General features: G+C 37.7%; 1 protein-coding gene across 2 annotated transcripts in view; it reads right to left on the reverse strand.

Moving 5' to 3' along the window:
* Positions 1-7836: 7836 nt before the first annotated feature.
* The window catches only part of NOSTRIN (nitric oxide synthase trafficking), an 88083-nt gene continuing 73679 nt past the window's right edge, over positions 7837-22240 (reverse strand). For both annotated transcript variants that reach the window (XM_044669813.1, XM_044669812.1), the window contains 4 exons: positions 21588-21713; positions 17768-17882; positions 14348-14437; positions 7837-8345 (listed from right to left, as the gene is read on the reverse strand). In XM_044669813.1, coding sequence (XP_044525748.1) covers positions 8209-8345; positions 14348-14437; positions 17768-17882; positions 21588-21713 — 468 coding nt within the window. In that variant the 3' untranslated portion in view covers positions 7837-8208. The remainder of the gene's footprint in view (positions 8346-14347; positions 14438-17767; positions 17883-21587; positions 21714-22240) is intronic.

Below are 22240 nucleotides of genomic sequence, written 5' to 3' on the forward strand. Positions count from 1 at the left end.
TATATTTTTTTTTTTTTTCTTTTTGTTTCAAAGACTAAGTCCTTATAAGAAAGATGATGAAGGGAAACCTGTCTCATATTCAAAACCTAGCATAGTGCTTAGCCTACAAAAAGCACTTCATATTTGATGAATAGACAATTGTGGACCAAAATTTGGTCCCTGGCCCAAAAATTAAGGAAAAAATAACTAAAACCAACAGTTTCCTGGGTGCAATCATTTACTTCAGAGGGAGACATTGCAGGGCACAATGTAATGCACAAATGATAGAAAGGGAATAAGGAAGACCTGGGTACAAATCCCACCTCTGGCTCTTAATAGTTTTGTGACCTTGGAAAATTCACTTAATATCTTTAAGACTCACAGTTTTCTTGTCTCTAAAATAAAAGGGTTGAACTAGATGGCCTCTGAGGTTCTGTCTAGCTTTAGATCTGTGATGTCATGAATTAGGACAATGGAGAGTAGCAAAGAACAGCCTAGAAGTCACCTCCAGGAAGCAGTAGGGAATAGCAGAGAGCTTTGGGAATAAAACTTGAGGCCACCTGGGAGAGGTTGAGAGAATGACATTGCTAGAAGAAAGAATGTGCAGAGAACTTCCAAGTAACTGTGTAGACTTACCAAACTACAGTATTTTGAAAATGATTGCTCATGGGGGCAGCTTAGGTGGCTCAGTGGATTGAGAGCCAGGCCTTGTGATGAGAGGTCCTGGGCTCAAATGTGATCTCAGACATTTCTTAGCTGTGTGACTCTGGACAAATAATTTAACCCCCAATTACCTAGCCCTTAATATTCTTCTGTCTTGGAACTAATACACAGTATTGATTCTAAGATGGAAAGTAAGGGTTTATTGAAAAAAAAGAAAAAAAGCAGGAAGGCAGGGCAGCTAGGTGGCTCAGTGTATAGAAAGTCAGACTTTGAGGAGATGAGAAGCCCTGGATTCAAAACTGGCCTCAGACACTTTCTACGCCCATCACCATCAGATACCACAATTTGTTGACACTTTCTACTTCCTAGCTGTGTGATCTTGGCCCCAATTGTCTAGCCATTGATTTAGATTCTAAGATAGAGGGTAAGGGCAAGGGTTTTTGTTTTTAAATAAATAAAAAGGCAGGGTAGCCATTCTAGGAATTATCACTGAATTTTTTTGGGGGGGTGGGGGGTGGAATAGGGTAGAGAGTGGACAGAAGAGGAAGGGAATAACATTTGCATGGTGCCTGCTTTGTGTCAGCCATTGTACTGAGCACTTTACAGATATTGTCTCAGTCCTCCTCTCTGTCTGAGGGCCAAGTCTATGGAGAGTTGGGTGTCTGGGTTTTGGAAGGATACCCCTTACCCTTTGAGACATGTTTTTTTTTTTTTTTACTTAGCCTTGGTAATTGCCATAATAAAAGTTGAGGCAGAAAGAATTAGTTGATTTAGTAACCTTTTTAGCTTTAGGAATTATGTTAATCATTTTGAACAAAGTTGTTTTTATTGTATTTTATGGTCCATGACTGCTTTCTAATCCCTGAGCCTAAATCACTGGATTGGCCCAGAAAAGAAAATCTGAGGAGTGGATGGTAAGGAAGTTAAGACAAGAATGGAAAGTGTAGATTTTCTAGAAGTATCAATGTGAAGGGAAGTACTATAGTATAGGACAAATAAGAGATGGCAGATGAGGACCCTTTTGTGTGGGATGTGGTTGATACTATAGTAAATACAATAAATCCTTAATAATAAATTAAACCTTGGTGGCTTGGGTAAGGTGAAGGAATGGGATAATTGGGGTAAAAGGAGATAACACCAGGTTATTAGCTGGGTCAAATCACAGTGGGTCTTTAGAGTAGATGAGGTGCCAGGTTTGAGAAAGGAAGCTCAACAAGGAGAGTCCGACTATAAAAGGGATTTTAATAATATTTGGGACAGAAAAGGAAGGGATTAGGTAATCTATCTTGGAGTACTAAGGGTCCTCTCCCCCAAAGTCTGGTAGGGTAAAACTACTCTATAGGTTAAACTGACAGCTGCCTAATCTCAAACCAATCCAGCAACTGGATGGTGAACAGGTCCAGCTGTTAGTTGTGGGGATCTCACGTATGTCCACAGATGTCTCTTCAGCAGATGAGTTTCACAGATGTCCATTTGTTACAGCTATTAATCCAAGCTAGGAGAGGGAGCAAGGATTATAGACATACAGGGTCCACCCCTGTTATGCCTCACCTCAGCTCGACACCTATCTCCAGATACACAGGTTTCTTGCTTGTAGATGAACTCAGCAGATCAAGATTCACACACAGGAGAAAAAAGCAGCTTCCTCCCTCCAGGAGTTCAACTGTCTTCTCTGTGTCCCACAAAGAGAACTCTAAGCCTGTTCTCTGTCACTCAGATCTTACTAAGCTACAGTAAATATCCTTCTAACAATACAAAGTAGTCTGAAGGCAATGGGGAAGGAGCCATTGAAGAGGAAGAGTGATGACTTCTAATAAATGGACAGAGCCAAGGTGGCAGAAGGGAAGGAGCAATGTGGTTTGGATCCCAGTTCTACCATGTACCAGCAGCCTGTGACTTTGGATAAATATGTGAGTCTTACTTTCCCCATCTATAAAATGGGCATAGTATTTGCCGCCTTGGTAATTACCCCGACAGGGTCATTGTGAAGAAAGTGCAATGTAAACCTTAAAAGCATTATTTAACTTAGTTAACAATTATAATGTCATTACTCCAAGAAAGATGAAAAACTCCAATGTAGGACATACAACTTCTTGTCTGGAGTGATATAGACATGGAATTCCAATCTTATCTCTTTAGCCAAAAATTAATGTATAAGGTTCTGTAATATGACCTGTGAAAAAGTCTATAAATGTGACAAATGGATGTCATAGGAAGGGCACTGGCTTAAGACCTGGGTTTGACTTCTGTCTCTGTCAAAATCTAAATGTCTGACCTTGGGTAAATGACAACATTTCTTTAGATTTCTTCAGATTCTTTATCTGTGAAACGATCTGTAAGTTTCCTTTCAAAATCTAACATTCCCAGATTCTGATTACACATTGTATGCTTTCTTATAGTACTGTTATTTAGCTCATTTTATGATTGATATCCTCATTATAAATTTAGGAAGAAACATAAAAATGGAAAATCTTTTGCCTTTACAGAATTAAATTCACGTTTGTCTCAGTCTAATACCATTTGTTTCAGCAAATCATCATCATGATAAATAATTTGTATAGGGGATGGAGCGCTGAGCCTGGAGTCAAGGATCCTCTTCATGATTTCAGATATGGCCACTTACTAGCTATATGATCCTGAGCAAGTCACTTAACTCTATTTGACTCAGTTTCCTGATCTGTAAAATGAGCTGGAGAAGAAAATTGCAGACCACTCCAAAATCTTTGCTAAGAAAACCCCAATTGGTGGCAAAAAGAGTAGGATATGACTGAAATGATTGAATAACAATAAAAAAAATTATGTAATGATTTAAGGCTGGCAAAGCATTTTATATATGCTAACTTATTTTCCTACACACAACCTTTTGAAGTTGTTACTGTTATTATATCCACCTAACTGATGGGGAAATTAAGGCACCGTGACTTGCCCAGGAGAATCTGAGGTAGGATTCAAACTCACAGCCTCTGGACTCCAAGTCCTGTGCTTTCTCCACTGCATCACCTAGGTGCCATAACTATTGTTTAAGACAGGGTAGGGAGAGAGTATTTTGATAATCAAATAAGTAATGATCACACATCAGAGTGTCACAAACTTAAAAATCTGGGAGAAATATTAGGAGTAGGATGCCCCAAGTGAGTTGGCATTATCAATTGTTCTGGGGAATTTGCAAGTGGCACTCACTGTGGCCTATGCATCAGAAAGGAAGATTCCTCAGAACCACATCCCTAAATTCATGGGGTTTACCCTAACTTCTCTTCTTCTTTAGCATTTCATCAACCTACCCTGGTTCTATTGTTTCTCCTGTGTTCTTAATACTTGAAGAAGTTAGGTTGATTGTTGTAGCCCATTCATTTTCGATCACTATTTCTTGGGTTTTCTTTAGCCCCACATAGCCCAACATATCTACAAAAAAATACTCCATTCTTCACAAATCTGGTTCATTTGAGTCACCAGTCCATCTGAAGGAAGCCTAATTCTTATCTCACATCAGAAATTATTAACACATTCCCAAACCCTAATTTTCAGGCTTTACTCAGAGGACAATGATTACGCAGGACAATAGCGCACTTGAATTTTAAGGATAGTTAATACTTCCTTGTCCCCACTATGCTGGTCACCTCCAAACCCACCGTGATTTTGGGAGAGGAGGATTTTTTTTTTCTTTTCTTTGGTCTCAAAGAGCCTATATCCCAATTTCAGAGAACCACAAGGCACTAAGGTACACACAGTACTAAAACTATACAGAACATATTTTCATCTTTGATGATGCAGAAGGCACCTTAGTTTCTTAAAGTTTGCTTTACACCATCATTATACTGATGAGTTATTATAGGTGCAGAGAATTGCCAGTAAGTGGAGAGATTTCTGGTTGATAGAATGAGGGTTGAAAAGACTTTGACTATAGTAGTTTAGAGACAAAATGAAGGCATTCTTTATAACTGGACAATGGAATCCTGGCTCTGTTCTAGAGTGTTCATATTTCAGGTTGTTAATGAGCTGAAAAATTTATGGCTTAATGAACTGCTTAATAGAGCACGTTATGAAAACTCAATTAATAGTTTAAAACCATTAATATTTTAAAAATCTTTTTATTTTACATAGAAGCACAGAGTATGTGTTAATTCTTCATCATACTTGCTATTAGTATTTTACCAAATGGATAATTCTGTCTTCAGTACAGTCTTTAGCCATGGATACCAGCTGACCATCCTCTTAGGAACCATTCTAACCCAGCTGGGCAGATAATAAACAAGTCTGTATTGCTAACCAGATGTGTCTTTGCTTTGGCTTAAAGGGCACTTTTGCTTGGAGGTAGTTTTCATAATAAATCATAGATGCTCAAAGGATTACCAAAAAAAAAAAAAAGTTCCAGAATATAAGTCAGCAACATTTTCACAAAGGAAAATTGCAAATGAAAAGGATGTCTTTTTTTTCCTTACAGATTATCCCCAAAGATAGTCTCAGGGTCCAAAGAGCCTAATCACTTCCTACTTTATGAAATGGTTCATTTGCAGGCTACATTCAATTGTTACAGTCCTTTTTACATATCATGTCTTGATGGAAAGCAATAAGATAAAAAGGAAATATGGATTCAGAATCTCTTGTCCCACATGGCCTAATGGCCTATTACTTAGATAATATGCCAAGTGCGAAAAACTTCTCCTACTGCATTGTCAAGGTTGAAATTAAACTTTCTGCTCTTTTCTTTTAGGTTATAAGCTATGCTTCACCTAGCAAATGCAGCCCAGCCCCTTCGGCTTTCATATCTGTATCATTGTGCTATTTTTATCTCCCTATATGAATATAATGCCACAGAGTACTGTTGATGTGTGAGCCTTACCTTGAAATTTTCTTCTCATGAGTTTAAAAGAAGAGAAAAAGAATTGAAAAGGGAAAAAATGGTAGGGAGTAGAGGGGCTGAGGGCAACGCAGAATCTTTGCCACTGAATTCACTCCAAAGTAGATTCTGTCACGTTCTCAAAGAAAGGCCTCCCTTATCTGGTAGCAGAGCAGAACTCCCTATAGCTTTGCATCTGTACTTTCTGCCTTTGGTTTGTGGCATGAGGAATCTTTGGCCATTTCCTAAGGTTTTCAGACCAGTGACCACCAATCAACCTATAGGCTTCAGGAACACGTGGACCCACTTCCTTCTCTCTTCCCAGAACCCTAGCTATCTCTATAACAGGGCTACTTGAAGAAAATATCTTTATTTCTTTCATTACACTATCCATCTGTATGGACAGAAATCTTGGGTTTCTAGCAGTTTGCACAGAGTGAAAAATTTCTTCTTGTTCAGTCATTTCGATTCAAACCTCATTTGGGGTTTTCTTGGCAAAAATATTAGAATGGTTTGCCATTTCCTTCTCCAGCTCATTTTACAGATGAGGAAACAGAGGCAAACAGAATCAAGTGGCTTGCCCAGAGTCACGGAGCTAATAAGTGTCTGAGGCCAGATTTGCACTCAAGAAGAGGAGTCTTCCTTACTTCAAGGCTGGTATTCCATCCACTGAGCCACCTAGCTGCCCTAACGAAAAGTTATTCAAATGCTTATTTTTAAGCTTTGTGAAGATTTCATCTTAATAATAATCGCTATCATGCTTACTATGTGTCAGTCCTCACAACCATTCTGGGAGGTAGTGCTATTATTATTTCCATTTAAACACGAGGAAACTGAGCCAAACCTAGGTCCTCTAGCTAATAAGTATCTGAGGCCAGATTTTAACGCGTGTCTTCCTAAGTCTAGGCCCAATGCTCCATCCATTGCACCGTCTAGCAGTCTCTGCCATCTTATTCTAGTCATTATTGGGCCAATGAATCTTAGGAGGAAAATCAGAAATGTAGCATTGCAAGAAACTAGAGGATTAATTTTACAGATGAAGAAAATGAGACCCAGGCACCCAGAAGTTATTTTTTTTTAATATCCTCTATTATTGCAAAAATACTGTAAGACCATCTTTATATATACTAAAAGACTGCCTTCGCTGTCCCTTTTACTAGGATATAACTTGAAAAGATCTTTTCTATCAGAGATTAGTATAAAAGTTCAATATTCATGATTTCTGAATTTGTATACAATTTTCATCTGACTTCAAAGTCAGGAGCTACATTGATGTCTTTTTTCTCAGTTTCAACTAGGCATACTAGTTACTTAGTCTTTGGACTCAGGCCTTCCCACATTCTGAGATGAGTTCTGGGCCCAAGCAAGAAAGGTGCCATCTCAGAAGCTCAATGATTCAATTCCAAGTTGTTTTTCCTGAAGGTACCCTATGCCTGGTTTCCACATCCACAGCCTAAATTTTTGTCCTTTTGGGCCTAGACTCTGATCTTAGCCCTCACCATTTGGTTGCTGAGCACCAGAGGGACTGTACAGTATAGTGAAAAGTGCCTTGGATCTGAAATCAGAGGACTTGGATTTAAATCCCAGCTCTGCCACAGATTATCTGTTTGGCATTTCTCCTCTGGGTCTCAGTTTCCTTAACTGTAAAATGAGAGGGGCCTTTGAAATCCCTGCTAGCTTCAAACCTCTGATTTTATGGATCTCTGTCCGAGTTCTGACTTTGATCCTCGGTGTCCTGGCTTAGGCTTCTGAATGCCAAGAATTGATTCCTTGCTTAGTGGTTCTCATGCTATTTCCTGGCCTCCTCTCTACCTTAGTAAGTAGACCTCAAACTGACTTTCTGATTAATGTTAGCCCTACTCCCAGAGATAGTACAATTCATTTTGGAGGTAGAGGCTTGGGTTTTAAATTTTAGTTGTTTCTAAATTTTCTTTGTGAACATGGAGCTAGGTAAATAGCACAATAAATAGAGAATTGGGCCTGAAGTCAGGAAGATCTGAGTTCAAATGCAGCTGCTGACTCAGTAGTAGTGTGATCTCCGACAAGTCACTTAACCTCTGTTTGCTTCACTTTCCTTAATTGTAAAGTGGGGATAATTTAATAATTAATAGTAATAGTACCTACCTTCCATGGTTATGGTGAGGATCAAATGAGATGATATTTGTAAAGTGCTTAGCACAGTATCTGGCACATAATAGGCATTTAGTAAATGTTTCTTTCTTTCCTTCCTTTCTTCCTTCCTTCCTTCCTTCCTTCCTTCCTTCCTTCCTTCCTTCCTTCCTTCCTTCCTTCCTTAAGACACTTAATTTCTCTGGGCCTTAGGCTTAGACTCTTCATCTGTAAAATGATGGGGTTGGGAACTAATGTCCCTTCCAGCTCTCAATCTGTGAATCTATTTATATAATTCCCTCTGTCTCTTTGCCTCTCTTTGTCCTAATGCCCCAGGCCTAGGGCAATAAGTTCTGCCTCTGATACTAGAATCAATAGCTCTGAAACCACAGGCAAGTCACTTAATTTTTTTGCAGAATGAGGGGTTTGGATTAGATGCTATCCAAAGTCAAGTCCTGACATTCTAACATTCCCATTGCCCTATTTTTTAGTGTGGTTATTATTGTTCCAAGAAAAATAATCAAAATTGCAAAGCACTGTGAAGGCCTGAAGAGTTGTCCATTTCTGAAAGAGAACTTCTATTAGTTAAATGTATGGAGGGCCACAATCAAGTTTGTATCTTATGCCTTGGAAGACACTTCCCCATTGTTTGAAGGTAGCTCTTCCACGTATGCAGAAGGAAAATGGCCCTTTTTTCCTTTTAAGGACCCAAACCACCAGCCTTCATTTTGCTTCTCATATATAGTCACGATGTCTCCTGTTGAGAAAATGAATGTAATTAGACAATAAGTGTGTCACAACTGTTTGGAAATCTGAGAGACTGCCTGGTTACTTAAACTTTTTAAAGAGAATAGTTATAGGAGGGAGGGGGACAGTGATTGGACTGAATTCTTTTATAGTTTTTTTTTACAGCCAGAATAAAAATAGATAATATCCCATTGTGTTACATTGTAACCTACAGCATACCTATTAATAATTATAGCTAACATTTATAGAGTTCAATCTAGTTTGCAGATTACTTTTACAACATCCCCTGGGAGATGGTTGTTATTTTATAGATTTTTTTTTAAATGAAGCTAAAAGAAAGATATTCAGTGGCGTGCCCAGAGTCAAAGTAAGTATCAGAGGCAAGATCTGATCCCAAGTCTTTCTAACTCCAAGTCAACCTAGTTGTCAATATATCCATACAGCCTGTGGTGCTTCTTCATGTTAGGAGGGCCTGAATATAGCTACAGGAATACAAAGCAAGGGTAGACAACTCTACTTCAAACCTCGATTATTGCTTAATGGAACGCTAGAGTAATCATTGTAGTTTTGTGCTGGCTACTAGAAGGCATAATAGGAATTGCAAAGAATTGCAACTCAAATACTAAGCACACTTGCAAGTATTCCTTCTGAGGAGAAATAAGATTGTCAAAAAATAAAGACAACCTCAGGTTCTTTGTTGTGCTGGATGGGTACAACTACAGCTTTGACTCATAAAAAAATTAAACTTGCTAGAGTCATAGGCTAGATAGAGTTCTGGGACTGAAGTCAGGAAGATTCCTCTTCCTGAGTTCAAATTTGGCCTCAGACACTTCTAGCTGTGTGACCCAGGACAAGTCGTAATAACTGTTTGCTTCATCCCCCCCCCCCCCCATATAAAATGAGCTGGACAAAGAAATGGCAAAGCACTCTTTCTTCACCAAGAAAACTCCAAAGGGGATCAGCAAGAGTCAGACACAATTGAACAATAACAAAGAAGAAATTCTGCTACCAGAAAATGGCCTGGGGCAAGCATCCTGAAATCTACTTTTTAATGAAGAAAAGACTTCAAGGAAAGAACTTGGACTTCAGGACACAGGCCCCTAATGGGGGAAGAAATCCTAATAAACTACTTTGTGAGCAGAGATCCCATGACAACAGGAGTTCAAGAAGCCCTTGCTGAGATGAACAATAGAGGGGCCAAATTAGGGAAAAGAGCACCTGAGATATGGTCACTGGAAATGTTTTTAGTTTCCAATTTTAATTATTCTTGTTAACTAGGTGCTAAGCTCTTTCTTCCTGCTGGAGTACTACCACTACCCGTACCTCTGTATTTTGGTACCATGAGGAAAATCTCTGATTGCCTTCTCTTAGATACAGTTCTACTCAGTAGATAAACAAATCTAGTGGCTCATCTGAGAAGCAGCAGATGGTAGCCAGTCAGCAGAGAGGTAGCCTCTCAGTAGCTTCAGAAATAGATATTCTAGCGGGAATACAATCCAGGAGTTTTCCTTTTTCTTTTCCCAACAATGGCATGGCATGGAAAGATAGTGGAGTAACAAGAACTCTAGCCAAGCTCTACCCTACAACTCCACACAAAGTGTACCATGTGAAGTCTTGGTCAGGAAAGCCGAGGGGAAAAAAATCAAAATGAGTAATTTTCTCAGCCCAGATGAGAAAAGGGAGACAGGTCTTTGGCCACTGGACATTGGGTCTAGCCAGGAATGGCTGTATGGAACATTCCAGGGCAGGGAGAGGCTGTACACCAGAGCAAAGGGAAAGATTTTTTCTTTTTGGTTTTGTATGCCCAGCATTTACCATAGAATGTGGCACATAACAGGTGTTTAATATGTCTTTCAATTAATTACTATTCTGCTTAACTGCCTATTATCTTGAATCCATGTGTGATTTATTTTGGTCTGGACAAAGGGAATGTTGAACAGGAATTCAGGACTAGTAATTAGAAGAGATGATGACTGGGCAGCTAGGTGACTCAGTGTAGGGTATGGCTTGGAGAGATGTTGGGCTACACATACAAATAAAATTCTTAAATGACTAAAAGTTAAATATCTTTGAATACAAAATTTAAACTTTTTTAGAGCAACTAGTAAAAGGAAACAGAATTGATAAGACATTTACCTCACTAATTTTTAATTATTCCTTGATAATAGGACAAATGTTGAAGGGAAAACATGTACATTGATACACTATTGATGGAACTAGGACTTGATCCAGCTATTTTGGGAAGCAATTGTTTGGTTTATTGTTTATTTGTAACTTTTTTTAAAAAATCATGCGTCCCAAATTTGCTCCTCTCATCTCTCTCCCACTCATTAAGAAGGCAAACAGTATGGTATCGATTATACATGTGCCATGTATAATACATTTCTATATTAGCCGTATTGGTAGGGAGAAATCAAGAAAAATAAAGAAAATGAAAAAAATCTGCTTCAATCTGCACTCAGAGTTCATCAGTTCTCTGGAGGAAGATAGCATTTTTCATCATGAGTTCTTTGGAATTGTCTTGGATCATTGTACTGATAAGAATAGCTAAGTTTCACAGTTGATTCTCATTATATTATTGCTGTTACTATGTACAATGATCTTCTGGTTCTGACAGGAAAGTAATTTAGAATGATGTCTACTAAGTTACCAAATTGTTCATACTCTTTGGTCCAGCTATTCCTCTAGTTGGCTAATAGCCCAGGGAAATCAAAGAAGGAGAAAAAGATCACTAGGTACAAATATATTTTTAGCAGCTTTTTTCATAGTGCCCTAACACTGGAAATTATGAGTGTCTTCCTATTGGGTCATGGTGAAGCAGATTGTGGTGTATGAATGTATTGAAATCTAGTGCCATAAGAAATGTTAAAATGGACAATTTCAGAGGAAACCCTATGGGAAGATCTTCATGAATTTATATAGAGCGAAGGTGAATAGAATAGGAGAACAATATAATTATAACATTATAGGGAAAGAAAAAAAAAACCTTAGAAAGACTTTAGAACTTTAGAACCCCACACCTTTGGACTGAGAAATAATGAGTTTGAAATGAAGAAAAAGATCTAGAATTTCAGAATGTGAGCATTTGTTTTGGTAGACTATGAAAATGAGGGAGGGGAAAGGAAGGAAGTCAAAGGAGTGAATGAGGATTTTTTAAAAACCATATGCCAGTCATTATGTTAAGTGTTTTACAATCTTTTTTGATTCTCACAACAACACAGGGAAGTAGGTACAATTATTAATACCATTTTACAGCTGAAAAACTGAGTTATGCAGAAGTTAAGACTTGTCCAAAAGGTCACAGAGTTGCTGAATCTCTGAGGTCAAATTTGAACTCCGTCTTCCTGACTCTAGATCTAGTACTCTATCTACTGCACCATATAGCTATTTGAAAGATGGACTAATTTTTAAAATTCATATTAAAAATACATATTTAAAAATATATACTGTCCTTTGGTTGCCAAAGATGGCTTCCTGCCAAAACTATTTACAGGATTTTGTTTTTCTTTTGTGGGGGGAGATAAAAAAAAATGCTTGGTAATTCAAAAAATTTTTCAAAAAGTCCCTTTGCACTTCATGTTTTCTTGTTTCACTCTTTCATTTGAATCTTACAAAAGGCCTTCTGTACAATATTCTTTCTGTTTTGCTATGTATATGAAAATGAGAATTTTATTTTAATTTCAAAAGTTTACAAAAATTAAAAAACAAAAAAGAAAGTTGGGGTTCTGAGGGGAAAAAAGAAAAAGAAAAATGAAATCCAGACCAGTGGGAATGACTTGTTTCTTTGGAGCAGTTAGGTGGCACAGTGGATAGAGTGCTAGGTCTGGAGTTGGGATGTCCGGGCTTGAGACTTGACTCTGCTACTTAATTGGACTGTGACTTCAGGCAGAAGTATTAGCCATTTCCTAGCTGTGTGACTGTGGGCAAGTCACTTAACCCATTTGCCTAGCCCTTGCCCTTTTACTAAAACAGGAAGTAAGGGTTAAAAAATAATTTAAAGACTTTTCTCAGCTCATACAACTACTAAGAAGTAGGTCCAAGAGAGAGTCAGGTGCCCAGATTCCCAAAAGTCCTTTATACATACTGCTGTGTCCCCTACCTGCCTTCCCACCCTTGGATGATACTCTGAAGGTCAGTAGTATAATACAAAAAATGCTTTGTCTTCATATAGTCAATAATCTTGTCATTTTAATTCAATAACTATTTATTAAGTCTTTTCTGTGGACATAACATTGCTAGGCCCTCAGGGAGATACAGAGATGAATGAGACTCACAGATCTTCCCCAGACACTTGCCAAAGGAATAGCATTAATTCAAGGAGCTGTAAGACATTATGTTTCCAAGTCTATTAACATCTTTCTCTTCATCAGAGAAATACTTCAGAAACTGGCTTCATTAGCCAGATAGTAACTACAACCTGACCAGAGCAAACATGGTGCAGGGTCTTCAATGTGTGACTCTAAAGGTTCTCTTGGTTTGACCTGGGGCACTGGAGCCATTTTTTACTCATCAGTAATATTCCTTTACTGACCAATGATCCCTCGCCAATCAATATTCCCAGATCTTTGCTCTCGTATTAATGGCCCCACCATTTGTGACAACAGAAAAAGAAGGCATTCCATGTCCTGTCTTCCTACTTTTGCACTGGCCATTTTCCAGCCTGTAACGGACTCTTTCCTTATTTCTGCTTCTTAGAATCCCTTCAAGACTCAGCACAAACCCCATTTTCCAAAAGAAGTCTTTCCTGTGTGCACAGCACCCTGTCCCTGCCAACTTGCTAGTGCCTTCCCTCCATAAGCTACACTATTCATTTTTATAGCCCTGGGTAATTCCCTGTAACCTTTCTCAGCCTCAGTTTTCCAGATAAAATGGAGATAATAATAGCATCTAACTTGCAGGGTTATTTTGTGGATCAAATGAGATAATATCTAAAATGTTTCCAACATTTTAGAGTATTTTCTAAATTCTGGCTATGATTTTAAAAAATTCTTCTCTCTGTCTCTTGTGTGTCTCTGTCTCTGTGTGTCAGTGTGTCAGTGTGTCTGTCTGTCACACACACACACTTTCTCTCTCTCTCTCTCTCTCTCTCTCTCTCTCTCTCTCTCTCTCTCTCTCTCTCTCTCTCTCTCTCCCCAAAGTAAGCTCCGTGAGGGCAACTGCTTTGGTGTTCTCTTTGTATTTGTCACACTCATCACCTTGACTGACCCATAGTTGTGACTTAATAATTGATTGTCAATCAATTTTAAGACAGATTTAACCTGCCACAGAATTCCTATATGAAACTTTTTATGCCAAATTAAAATTGTAAGAAGTGCAGGCTATAGTGGAAAATTCATAGGCTATGGAATCAGGAGTCTCTAATTTTTACTCTTGGCTCTGTCATTAGCTAGCTGTATTTCCTAGGACAAGTCTCTTTCGAGGTTCCCTAGGCCTCAGTTTCTTGCTTTCTAAAATGAAGAACTTGAACTAAATGATCTTTAAGATCTCTTTTCACTCTAACATTTTAGGAGCTAAGATCCTGGGAGCCTCCTGTGCAAAAACCATATTAAATTCCTAAGCCTGACCACCAAACACAAGAAATGCTAACTCACCAAATGACCTTGACTAAATTGTTTTTCATTCATGAGCTTATTTTTATCTTGTGAAAGATGGAGTTAAATTTGTACTGTCTTCATTAGGTAGTCATGAGTTACAAGGATTACCTGAACACATAACTAAGCCAAAGTAAGGCTCTTTGGTGATGATATTGTTATTTATTTATTTTTAAACCGTTACCTTCAATCTTAGAATCAATACCACACATTGGGTCCAAGGCAGAAAAGCAGTAAGAGCTAAGCAATGGGGATTAAAGATTTACCCAGAATCACATAGCTAGGAAGTATCTGAGGCCAGATTTAAACCTGGGACCTCCTGTCTCTGGGCCTGGCTCTCAAATCATTGAGCTACCTACCTGCCCCCAGTATTATTATTTAAAGTAGAGAAAGGCATCCAACACTTAAGAGTATATCTTACCTTTTTCCAGATTTAATTCATCATCTCCTCTGGCTTGAAATTGATATAAGGCTTTGCATGTACCATTGCCAAGACTGGTGATTCCTGAAGCTAGAAACATATTAATTTGCAATTACTACAAGGTTTCATTAGACACAGAGAAGGATAGTAGAAATCTGTGCAGTTAAATAACAGCATCTCATTGCCTTTCAGCTAGCCAATCCCCACTGCTGTCACCTTCTTCTAGTCTTGAGCTTATTGAGTTGACCTTGAATCACTTGCCTCCAGGTCTCATAACTGCTTATGCATTATCAAACCTACCCCTGTGTCCCTAGCCTCATCCTTCCTTCACCTTCTTGGCTCCTATTCTCCAGCAGCTGAACATAGATGGAAAAAAATCATTCAAATAGAGCCTTTAAATATTTATACTAATATAAAATGGGCTCTCACTGTTGCATGGTGGATCTTTTATTTTTCTCTAATTGGCTATCACCCCCCGAGCAGTGTTGCTCTCTTCAAGACCTTTATATCCATCTCTTCTGGCAGAAAATCTCTGCTTTAGCCTTAATGAGAAAATCAAGGCAGTCTATTCTTTTTTCTAACCTATTCAATTCTTCAAAACTAAGTCTATACTGTTCCTCATTCTTCCTTGTTTTGGTCTCTGAAAAAGAGATGTTTTGTTTTTTTGTCAACGATTCCTTTTCCTATGTCAATCGTGTCATTCACTATCTTTTGTCTCTTACAGATCCTGGCCTCTCCTATCATTCTGTCTCTGTCTCTCTTTCTCATATCTTCAATCTTTTTTTTTTAATCTACTGGCTCTTTGCTATCTACAGGCATGCCCAAGGCTTCCCTACCTTTTAAAAACCTCCACTTGACCTCACCATCCCCTCAATTTATTGTCCTCCATGTCTTCTCCTTTTCATAGCCAAATGTCTAGTAAAAGCTATTTATTCTTGGCTCCACTTTGTAAACTACCACTCACTTTTCAACCTCTGCAATCTGGGGGGCAGCTGGGTAGCTCAGTGGATTGAGAGTCAGGCCTAGAGACTGGAGGGCCTGGGTTCAAATCCAGCCTCAGACACTTCCCAGCTGTGTAACCCTGGGCAAGTCACTTGACCCCCATTGCCTACCCTTACCACTCTTCTGTCTTGGATCCAATACACAGTATTGACTCCAAGATGGAAGGGAAAGCAAGAGTTTAAAAAAAAAAATGTAAACTCTGCAATCTGGCTTCCAAGTCTACCATTTGACTAAAGTTGTTATCTTCAAGTTTATTAATAATGCATTAACTATTCTATCTCATAGGTTTTTATTCTCAACCTTTGTTCTACTTAATTTTTCTTTAGCTTTCAACACCCAAACTCATCCTCAGCTCCATAGTACGCTCTTCTTCCTGGACTTCCATGATAATCCACTCTCCTAATTATTTTAGGAGGTTATCTCGTCTGACCACCAGTTCTTAGTTTCCTTTTCCAGATTCTCTGTCTCTCTCTCTGTCTCTCTCTCTGTCTCTCTCTCTGTCTCTCTCTCTCTCTCTCTCTCTCTCTCTCTCTCTCTCTCTCTCTCTCTCTCTCTCCTCTGTCTGGAACCTCTTCTTTCTCTGTCTTTAAGATTACACCCATTTTCCTGGGTCCTGTGATCATTTCTGTGCAAATCATCAATCAACTGCTAGATATTTCCACTTAGATGTTCTATAGATATCTTAAACAGATAACTCAGCCTGTATAGGGGGAAGGTTATCATCTTCTCCACCCTCAAAATCTGACACATTCCCTTATTTCCCTTGAGGGCACCACCTTCCTTCTAGTCACTCAAGGTCATAATCTTGGAGCTATTTTTTTACTCTGTCTTCATCCTCATCCTTCATATTTAAACAGCTGCCAAGCCTTATTGAATCTATCTTCACATAATCTCTCAAATCTACTTCTTTTCCTCCCAACTCGCCAACCACCCAAGTTTAAGTGCCCATCACCATTCTTCTGGAATACTGCAATAACTACCCCATTTGTTTCCCATTTTTCAGTTCTTCCTTATTCCACCTATCTTATTATACAGCTGCCTGTATAGTCTTCCTAAGTGATTGATTACTCCCCTGCTCAAAAATCTTCAGTGATTTTCCATTCCCTCTATGACAAAATATAAATTCAATAGCCTGGCATTTAAGCTGCTCCAAAATCTAGTTCAATCAGGATTATTTCTTAGTCTTCCTTTTTTATACCATAGATAAAGCAATCAAACTGGCTATTTACTTTTCCCTGAACTGAACATTCTAGTTCAATTTTTTGCCTAGTCTGTTCCACATGCCTGGTGTACATTTCTTCCTGATCTCTGCCTGTTAGATCCCTTAGCTTAAGTTCAACCCAAGTGACACCCTCTTTGAAGCTTTCTTTGTTCTATGTAGTCATTAAATTCTCTTCTTTGAATTTTATTTTATTTATTTATCTTGTAAACATGCTATGTCCCTTTCCATAAGGATTCAAGCTCCATAAAGACACCGTTTTGTTCTTCTCTTTCTATACAGTATCTAGTGTAGCTCCTTGCACACATTAGGGTATTTCACAAGTATCTATTGAATTGAATTAAAGGAAAATTGACAGTAGCTATAATTTTACAATAGCTATAATTTTAAGGTTTTAGTGTAATTTTACGGTAGGTATAATTTTAAGGTTTTATCATATAATTTAAAGTTTTAAAGACATATTTCTCACATGAACTCATTGTACATTGATTAGATAATTTGTATGTTGCTTACATGATTACTCTAGAAAGGACATTCAGTGATGCTATAGGCTTACATGAGGAAATGTACTGTTTTTCAACTAGTGTATCATGATGCTTCAGTGAATTGTGAAGACCTCCTTAGTATATTGTGTTGTTTTGTGTTTCCTATTCTCCTTTTGCCAACTTTTAGCCAAGAGAATGGAGGAAGGGTGGTTGTTATAACTGTAGCTTAGGGAAGGGAAAATGACTTTTCTTTCTTTATTTCTTTGTTTCTTTGTTTCTCCCTATCTTTCTTTCCTTCCTTTTCTTCCTTCCCTTTCTCCCTCACTCCCTCCCTTCCTTCCTTCCCATTTTCCTGGCAGGAGGTAGTTAAGAGATATGGATCTACAGTTGTAGAGACAAGAGGTTATGTGGAGAGTGTGTTCCATTGCCCTTATGTGTGGTAAGACAAGAGAACATAGATAATTGTGTTTCTCAAGCTAGAGGACAATCTTGGAGAAGGTTGTGGTGACTCTAACCACAAAGCTCCAAAAAACGATGGTGCTGGCAACTGGTAGTGACCACTAAATTCTCAGAAGGAGGTGGATATCAGATTTTCTATGAAGCTTTTGTATGAATATCACATATTTTTTCTGGCATTAACCCTTCTTCTTGACACAGATATATGCAACATTGATTTTAGTTAATAATAAATTTAGAGATTAGATATAAAGTTACCTAAAGGTACAGATCCTGGATTATTCAACAGTCCACTGGAAGATGTTCTCACAGCATTTTCTAATCTCTTAGTCATAAAAGGACGTGATATTTTTACTGAACTGTGTGTCTGGTCCTGTGAATAAAAAATAACTAATGAAAAGGGCATGATTATTTATTGTCACCATAAGCACTGACCATTAAATAAAAATAACCATTTTAAAGGAATTTTCTCAATAATTTATGTATCGTTCCTTTGGTTATTAATAATAATAATAGTAACATTTAGCATTTACTGGCACCTTTAGGTTTTCAAATTACTTAATATGTTCTCTTATTCTATATATACATCTAATGTTTACAACAACCCTATGAAGTTGGTCCTATTGTCATCTCCATTTTACAGATGAAGAAAATGAGGCAGAGAGAAGCCAAGTTCAGGATCACATAGCTAGTAAGTGTCTAAGAAAGGATTTGAATTCAGGTCTTCCTAACTTCAGATCTATTATTTTATCCACTGGACTGCCTCCCATGTGAAAAGATTGTTTTGATACATCACTGAATGACACCATCCAATTTTGCTTCTGATTTTGTAATTTTCCAGAATTCCCATAATTACATCATTCTACAACCAATATTCATAACCCTGATCTCCATGTGAAGCCAACAAAATCTTTATATGTGTAATACAAATTCAATCTTTAAGGGTTTTAACTAAGTTGAAAGTCTTATGAGTATGTCCAAATGATTGAGAATAATATGCTGATTGTGGGTAGTAGGAAAAGGGAAATGGTTACCTTGGGGATAAGTGCTCACAGTAGAGCCACAATGCTCTTTTCTGATATGAACTAGAAAGAGAGGCAGTCAGATGGCATAGTAGGCTGAGGGCGGGACTCAGAGTCAGGAAGTTCTTTGTCTTGTCTGGCAATTTCTGATCCCTTGGACCATGGCACGGCAATATTGTCCATGGGGTTTTCTTGGTAATAATTCTGGAATGGTTTGCCATCTTCTTTTCCAATTGGATTAAGGCAAACAGAGGTTGAATTACTTGCCTATGGTGACACAGTCAGAAAGTGTCTAAGGTCATATTTGAACCCAGGACTTCCTGACTCCAGACCAAGTGCTCTGCTGCCTGAGCCATCTAAATGCCTTTCATTTTAATCAGGAAGTTAGGAAAATTTGAGTTCAAACCTGGTCTCAGACACTAGCTATGTGATCCTGGATAAGTCACTTAGCTTCTATCTGCCTCAGTTTCCTCAGCTGAAAAATAATAATAACACCCACTTCCCAGGGTTGTTATGATGATCAAACAAGGTAATATTTGTAAAATACTTTGCAAACAGTACAATGATCTATAAATGCTAGTTATTATTAAGAGAATATTAAGAGATAACCATCCAGGTTATGATCATCCCTGGACTAATCACTAAGACAAGTGAATTTTTTTTTTTTACATTGTAGGTAATTACATATATAATTGTGCCCCTTTCTCTGCTGATTCATTATTCACTGATCCCCATGGTTAACTGTAGGGGGAAAAATGAAAAAATTGGAAAATTCCAGAAAAGAAAAAAACTTAAACAGTTCATAAATTTTAAACTGCCTGCCAAGCAAGTACAGCTTTTAACAGGGTAAAGTCCATCCTCGCAGTACCTGACTCATCTCCCTTTGTCCTCATACCCACGCTCCCGTGAAAAACTTTTTTCCAGTCTGCCTCTATGTTCTCACTGATTATATTCTAGAATTCAAGCAGTGCCTTTTTGAAAGCCTTTATTTATTGTAATAATGGCCCCAAAGCCATTAGGTAGTGGTAGCAGTGCTGGGTAATGCAGTTGTGCCCCAGTATTTGCTGATTCAGGAATCTGCTGATTCAATTACTGGAGTTAACAGCAGATGTTCACTTATATCTGCAGTTTCCGCCATCCACAGTAGGTCGTGGAACATATCTCCCCTGGCTACAGGGCTCTGCTGTACTTATGTAGAAAGGTGATAACAGCACTCAACAGATACATGCAATTAGCTGCCATTTTCCACTCAAGTCTTCTTTTAGTACCTTATTGTGGGGTGGAGATGACCCTGACTCAGCTGAGCGTAAAATCTGGGCAGATGCTCCCAAGCTGGCATGGCTTTGAGTTCAAGCCTACAAATAGACTATTGAGGATTGTTCAGTAAAGTGTAAATGTTTCCAATAACTGCCAAAACCATCTCTTCCAAAATGGAAGTGGTATAGGGTCCCCAGTGGTGAAAGCACAAATCTTTTCAAGAATCCAAGTCCTTATGCATTTACATAGCAATGACATCTTAAAGTGACAAATACATATGAGAGTGATTTATTTGAATTGCTCAAACAACAATGACTCTTCATTTAGACAGATTTATGCAGTATGAAAAAAAATGTGTGCTAACTTGTTATGTTATTTAAAAGTATAAACAAAATTTAAGAAAGTATGGCTTAACCTTTTTTAGAGGGGGATACTTTTTTAAATCAGGAGGCTCTTACTCCACTGTCATACATTGCTTTCATTTTTCTGTACCAATGGTTAAAGAAAAAATAGAGGCCAGCATAAAATGAACTCCCAAATCAATGAATCAATAAAATGAGGGTGAGATATTATAAGAACATCTATACTTCAGCATCAGGGTTTTTTGTTAAGATTTTTACAAATAATTTTTTCTCAAGTTTTCCTTTTATAAAATTTCGTAGAGCCATATTTATTATACAGCCATTTAATATCTATACAAATTGTAAAAAATTTATATAAATATTTTATACCAAATGTAAGGACACATATAAATAATTTATAAAACAAATTGTCAAAAAGTGTACAGCGAACAATTTTTAAATACCTAAAATAGCAGTACCAATTTGTTGTACCTCTGACACTAATGGCGTGACTTTGGGCAAGTCATTCCTTAAGGCTCAGTTTTCTTGCCTGTAAAGCAGGTATTTCATTACCCACAAGACCTACTTTGAGTAGGATAATTTGTATAAAATGTTTTGTGAACCTTAAGTGTGATCAAAATGTCAGTTATTATTGTTAAAATGAATATATTCTTTTATCTGATTGTTAAAATAGGTTCAGTAGGATTATTACTTAGTAATTGTTGGTGGTGGTTCTTGTTATGACTTTAAAAGAATAAAACTATAGTAAAAAATTCTATATAATCTGGATTATTTGCATAGAGAACATCTAATTCAAATAATATTCTCTACTTCATCCCATCTTTGTTTTTATTTTTATTTAATAAATAAAATAAATTTGTTTAAATTTATTAAATTTATTATTTTTTAATTAACAAAATTTAACTGTGTATTAGAAGATGGATAATGATTTTCCTGTTGTGAAAAGGGAAGTAGATTAACTACTTTTTCTACTCAGTAACCTGAATTTGTTCCCACTCCCAATGCCAATATACCATGACCTTGATCTTTAGGGCCCATGATTCCCTATTCTATTCTATGACTCTGTTAGTCATAGTGCCTCAGTTCCTCCATTTCTAAAGATGAAGGGATATTTTTCTTCCTTGAATATTTGTAAATTTACATCAAAGTATTAAACTAACAACTTCATTGCCTGGCCATTACTTTAACATGCTTCTATTGGGGGCAGCTGGGTGACTCAGTGGATAGAGAGTGAGGTCTTGAGATGAGAGGTTCAAATGTGGCTTCAGACACTTCTTAACTGTGTGACCTCAGCAAGTCACTTAACCTCCATTCTCTGTTCCTTATCACTCTTCTGCCTGAAAACCACAGAGAGTATTGATTCTAAAACAGAAGGCAAGGGTTTAAATAAAAAATACTTATGACCACAATGTTTTTTCCTAGAAATAGTAACGTTACCTTCTCCTTCCACTTGGAGATACAAGAGCTGCATGGATGTGTTGGTTTAGGTCTCTGCTCAAGATCAGCCAATACAGATGACAATTTGAAGAAATTGGCTTGCAGAAGGTCTAGTTTCAGGTTGGTCTGCAGGAACATAATTTAGTTACAAGAGTAATATTAATAAGATGTCAACATTGGAGAATGAAAGAGGAATAGAGGAGCTTTCAAAAGTCCAGGGGATTTTCAGAAAAGTGTGAAATTCATCCATAATGTTATATTTTTATTCAACTTTGACATTTTTAGAGTATCTTTCCCCGGTCTACCCTACCACTATATCTACTACCCTACTGTTCATTACCAACTGACTTTGGCAAGTCACTTAATCTCTGCTTGCCTTGGTAGATGGCTTAGTGAATAGAGCACAGGGCCTGGAGTCTCACCAACAATCATCTATACTTTGGATATTTCTAGCCGGGAACATTACAAATTGTCCTTTACTATAATCAGACAACTCAGCTTCTCCAAAATCCCTGCCCAGTCCTTCACTGAAATCTATTTCCTTTGACTTTCTTTCTCCCTGCTGATATGGTGTCTGACCTATAAGGCAATACAGAACAAGTTTATTTGTACTTCTACATGACAACAATTTAAATACTTGATGACAGCTATCA

This window comes from Gracilinanus agilis, chromosome 3 (genome assembly GCF_016433145.1).
Source record: "Gracilinanus agilis isolate LMUSP501 chromosome 3, AgileGrace, whole genome shotgun sequence".
Classification (NCBI taxonomy): Eukaryota; Metazoa; Chordata; class Mammalia; order Didelphimorphia; family Didelphidae; genus Gracilinanus; species Gracilinanus agilis.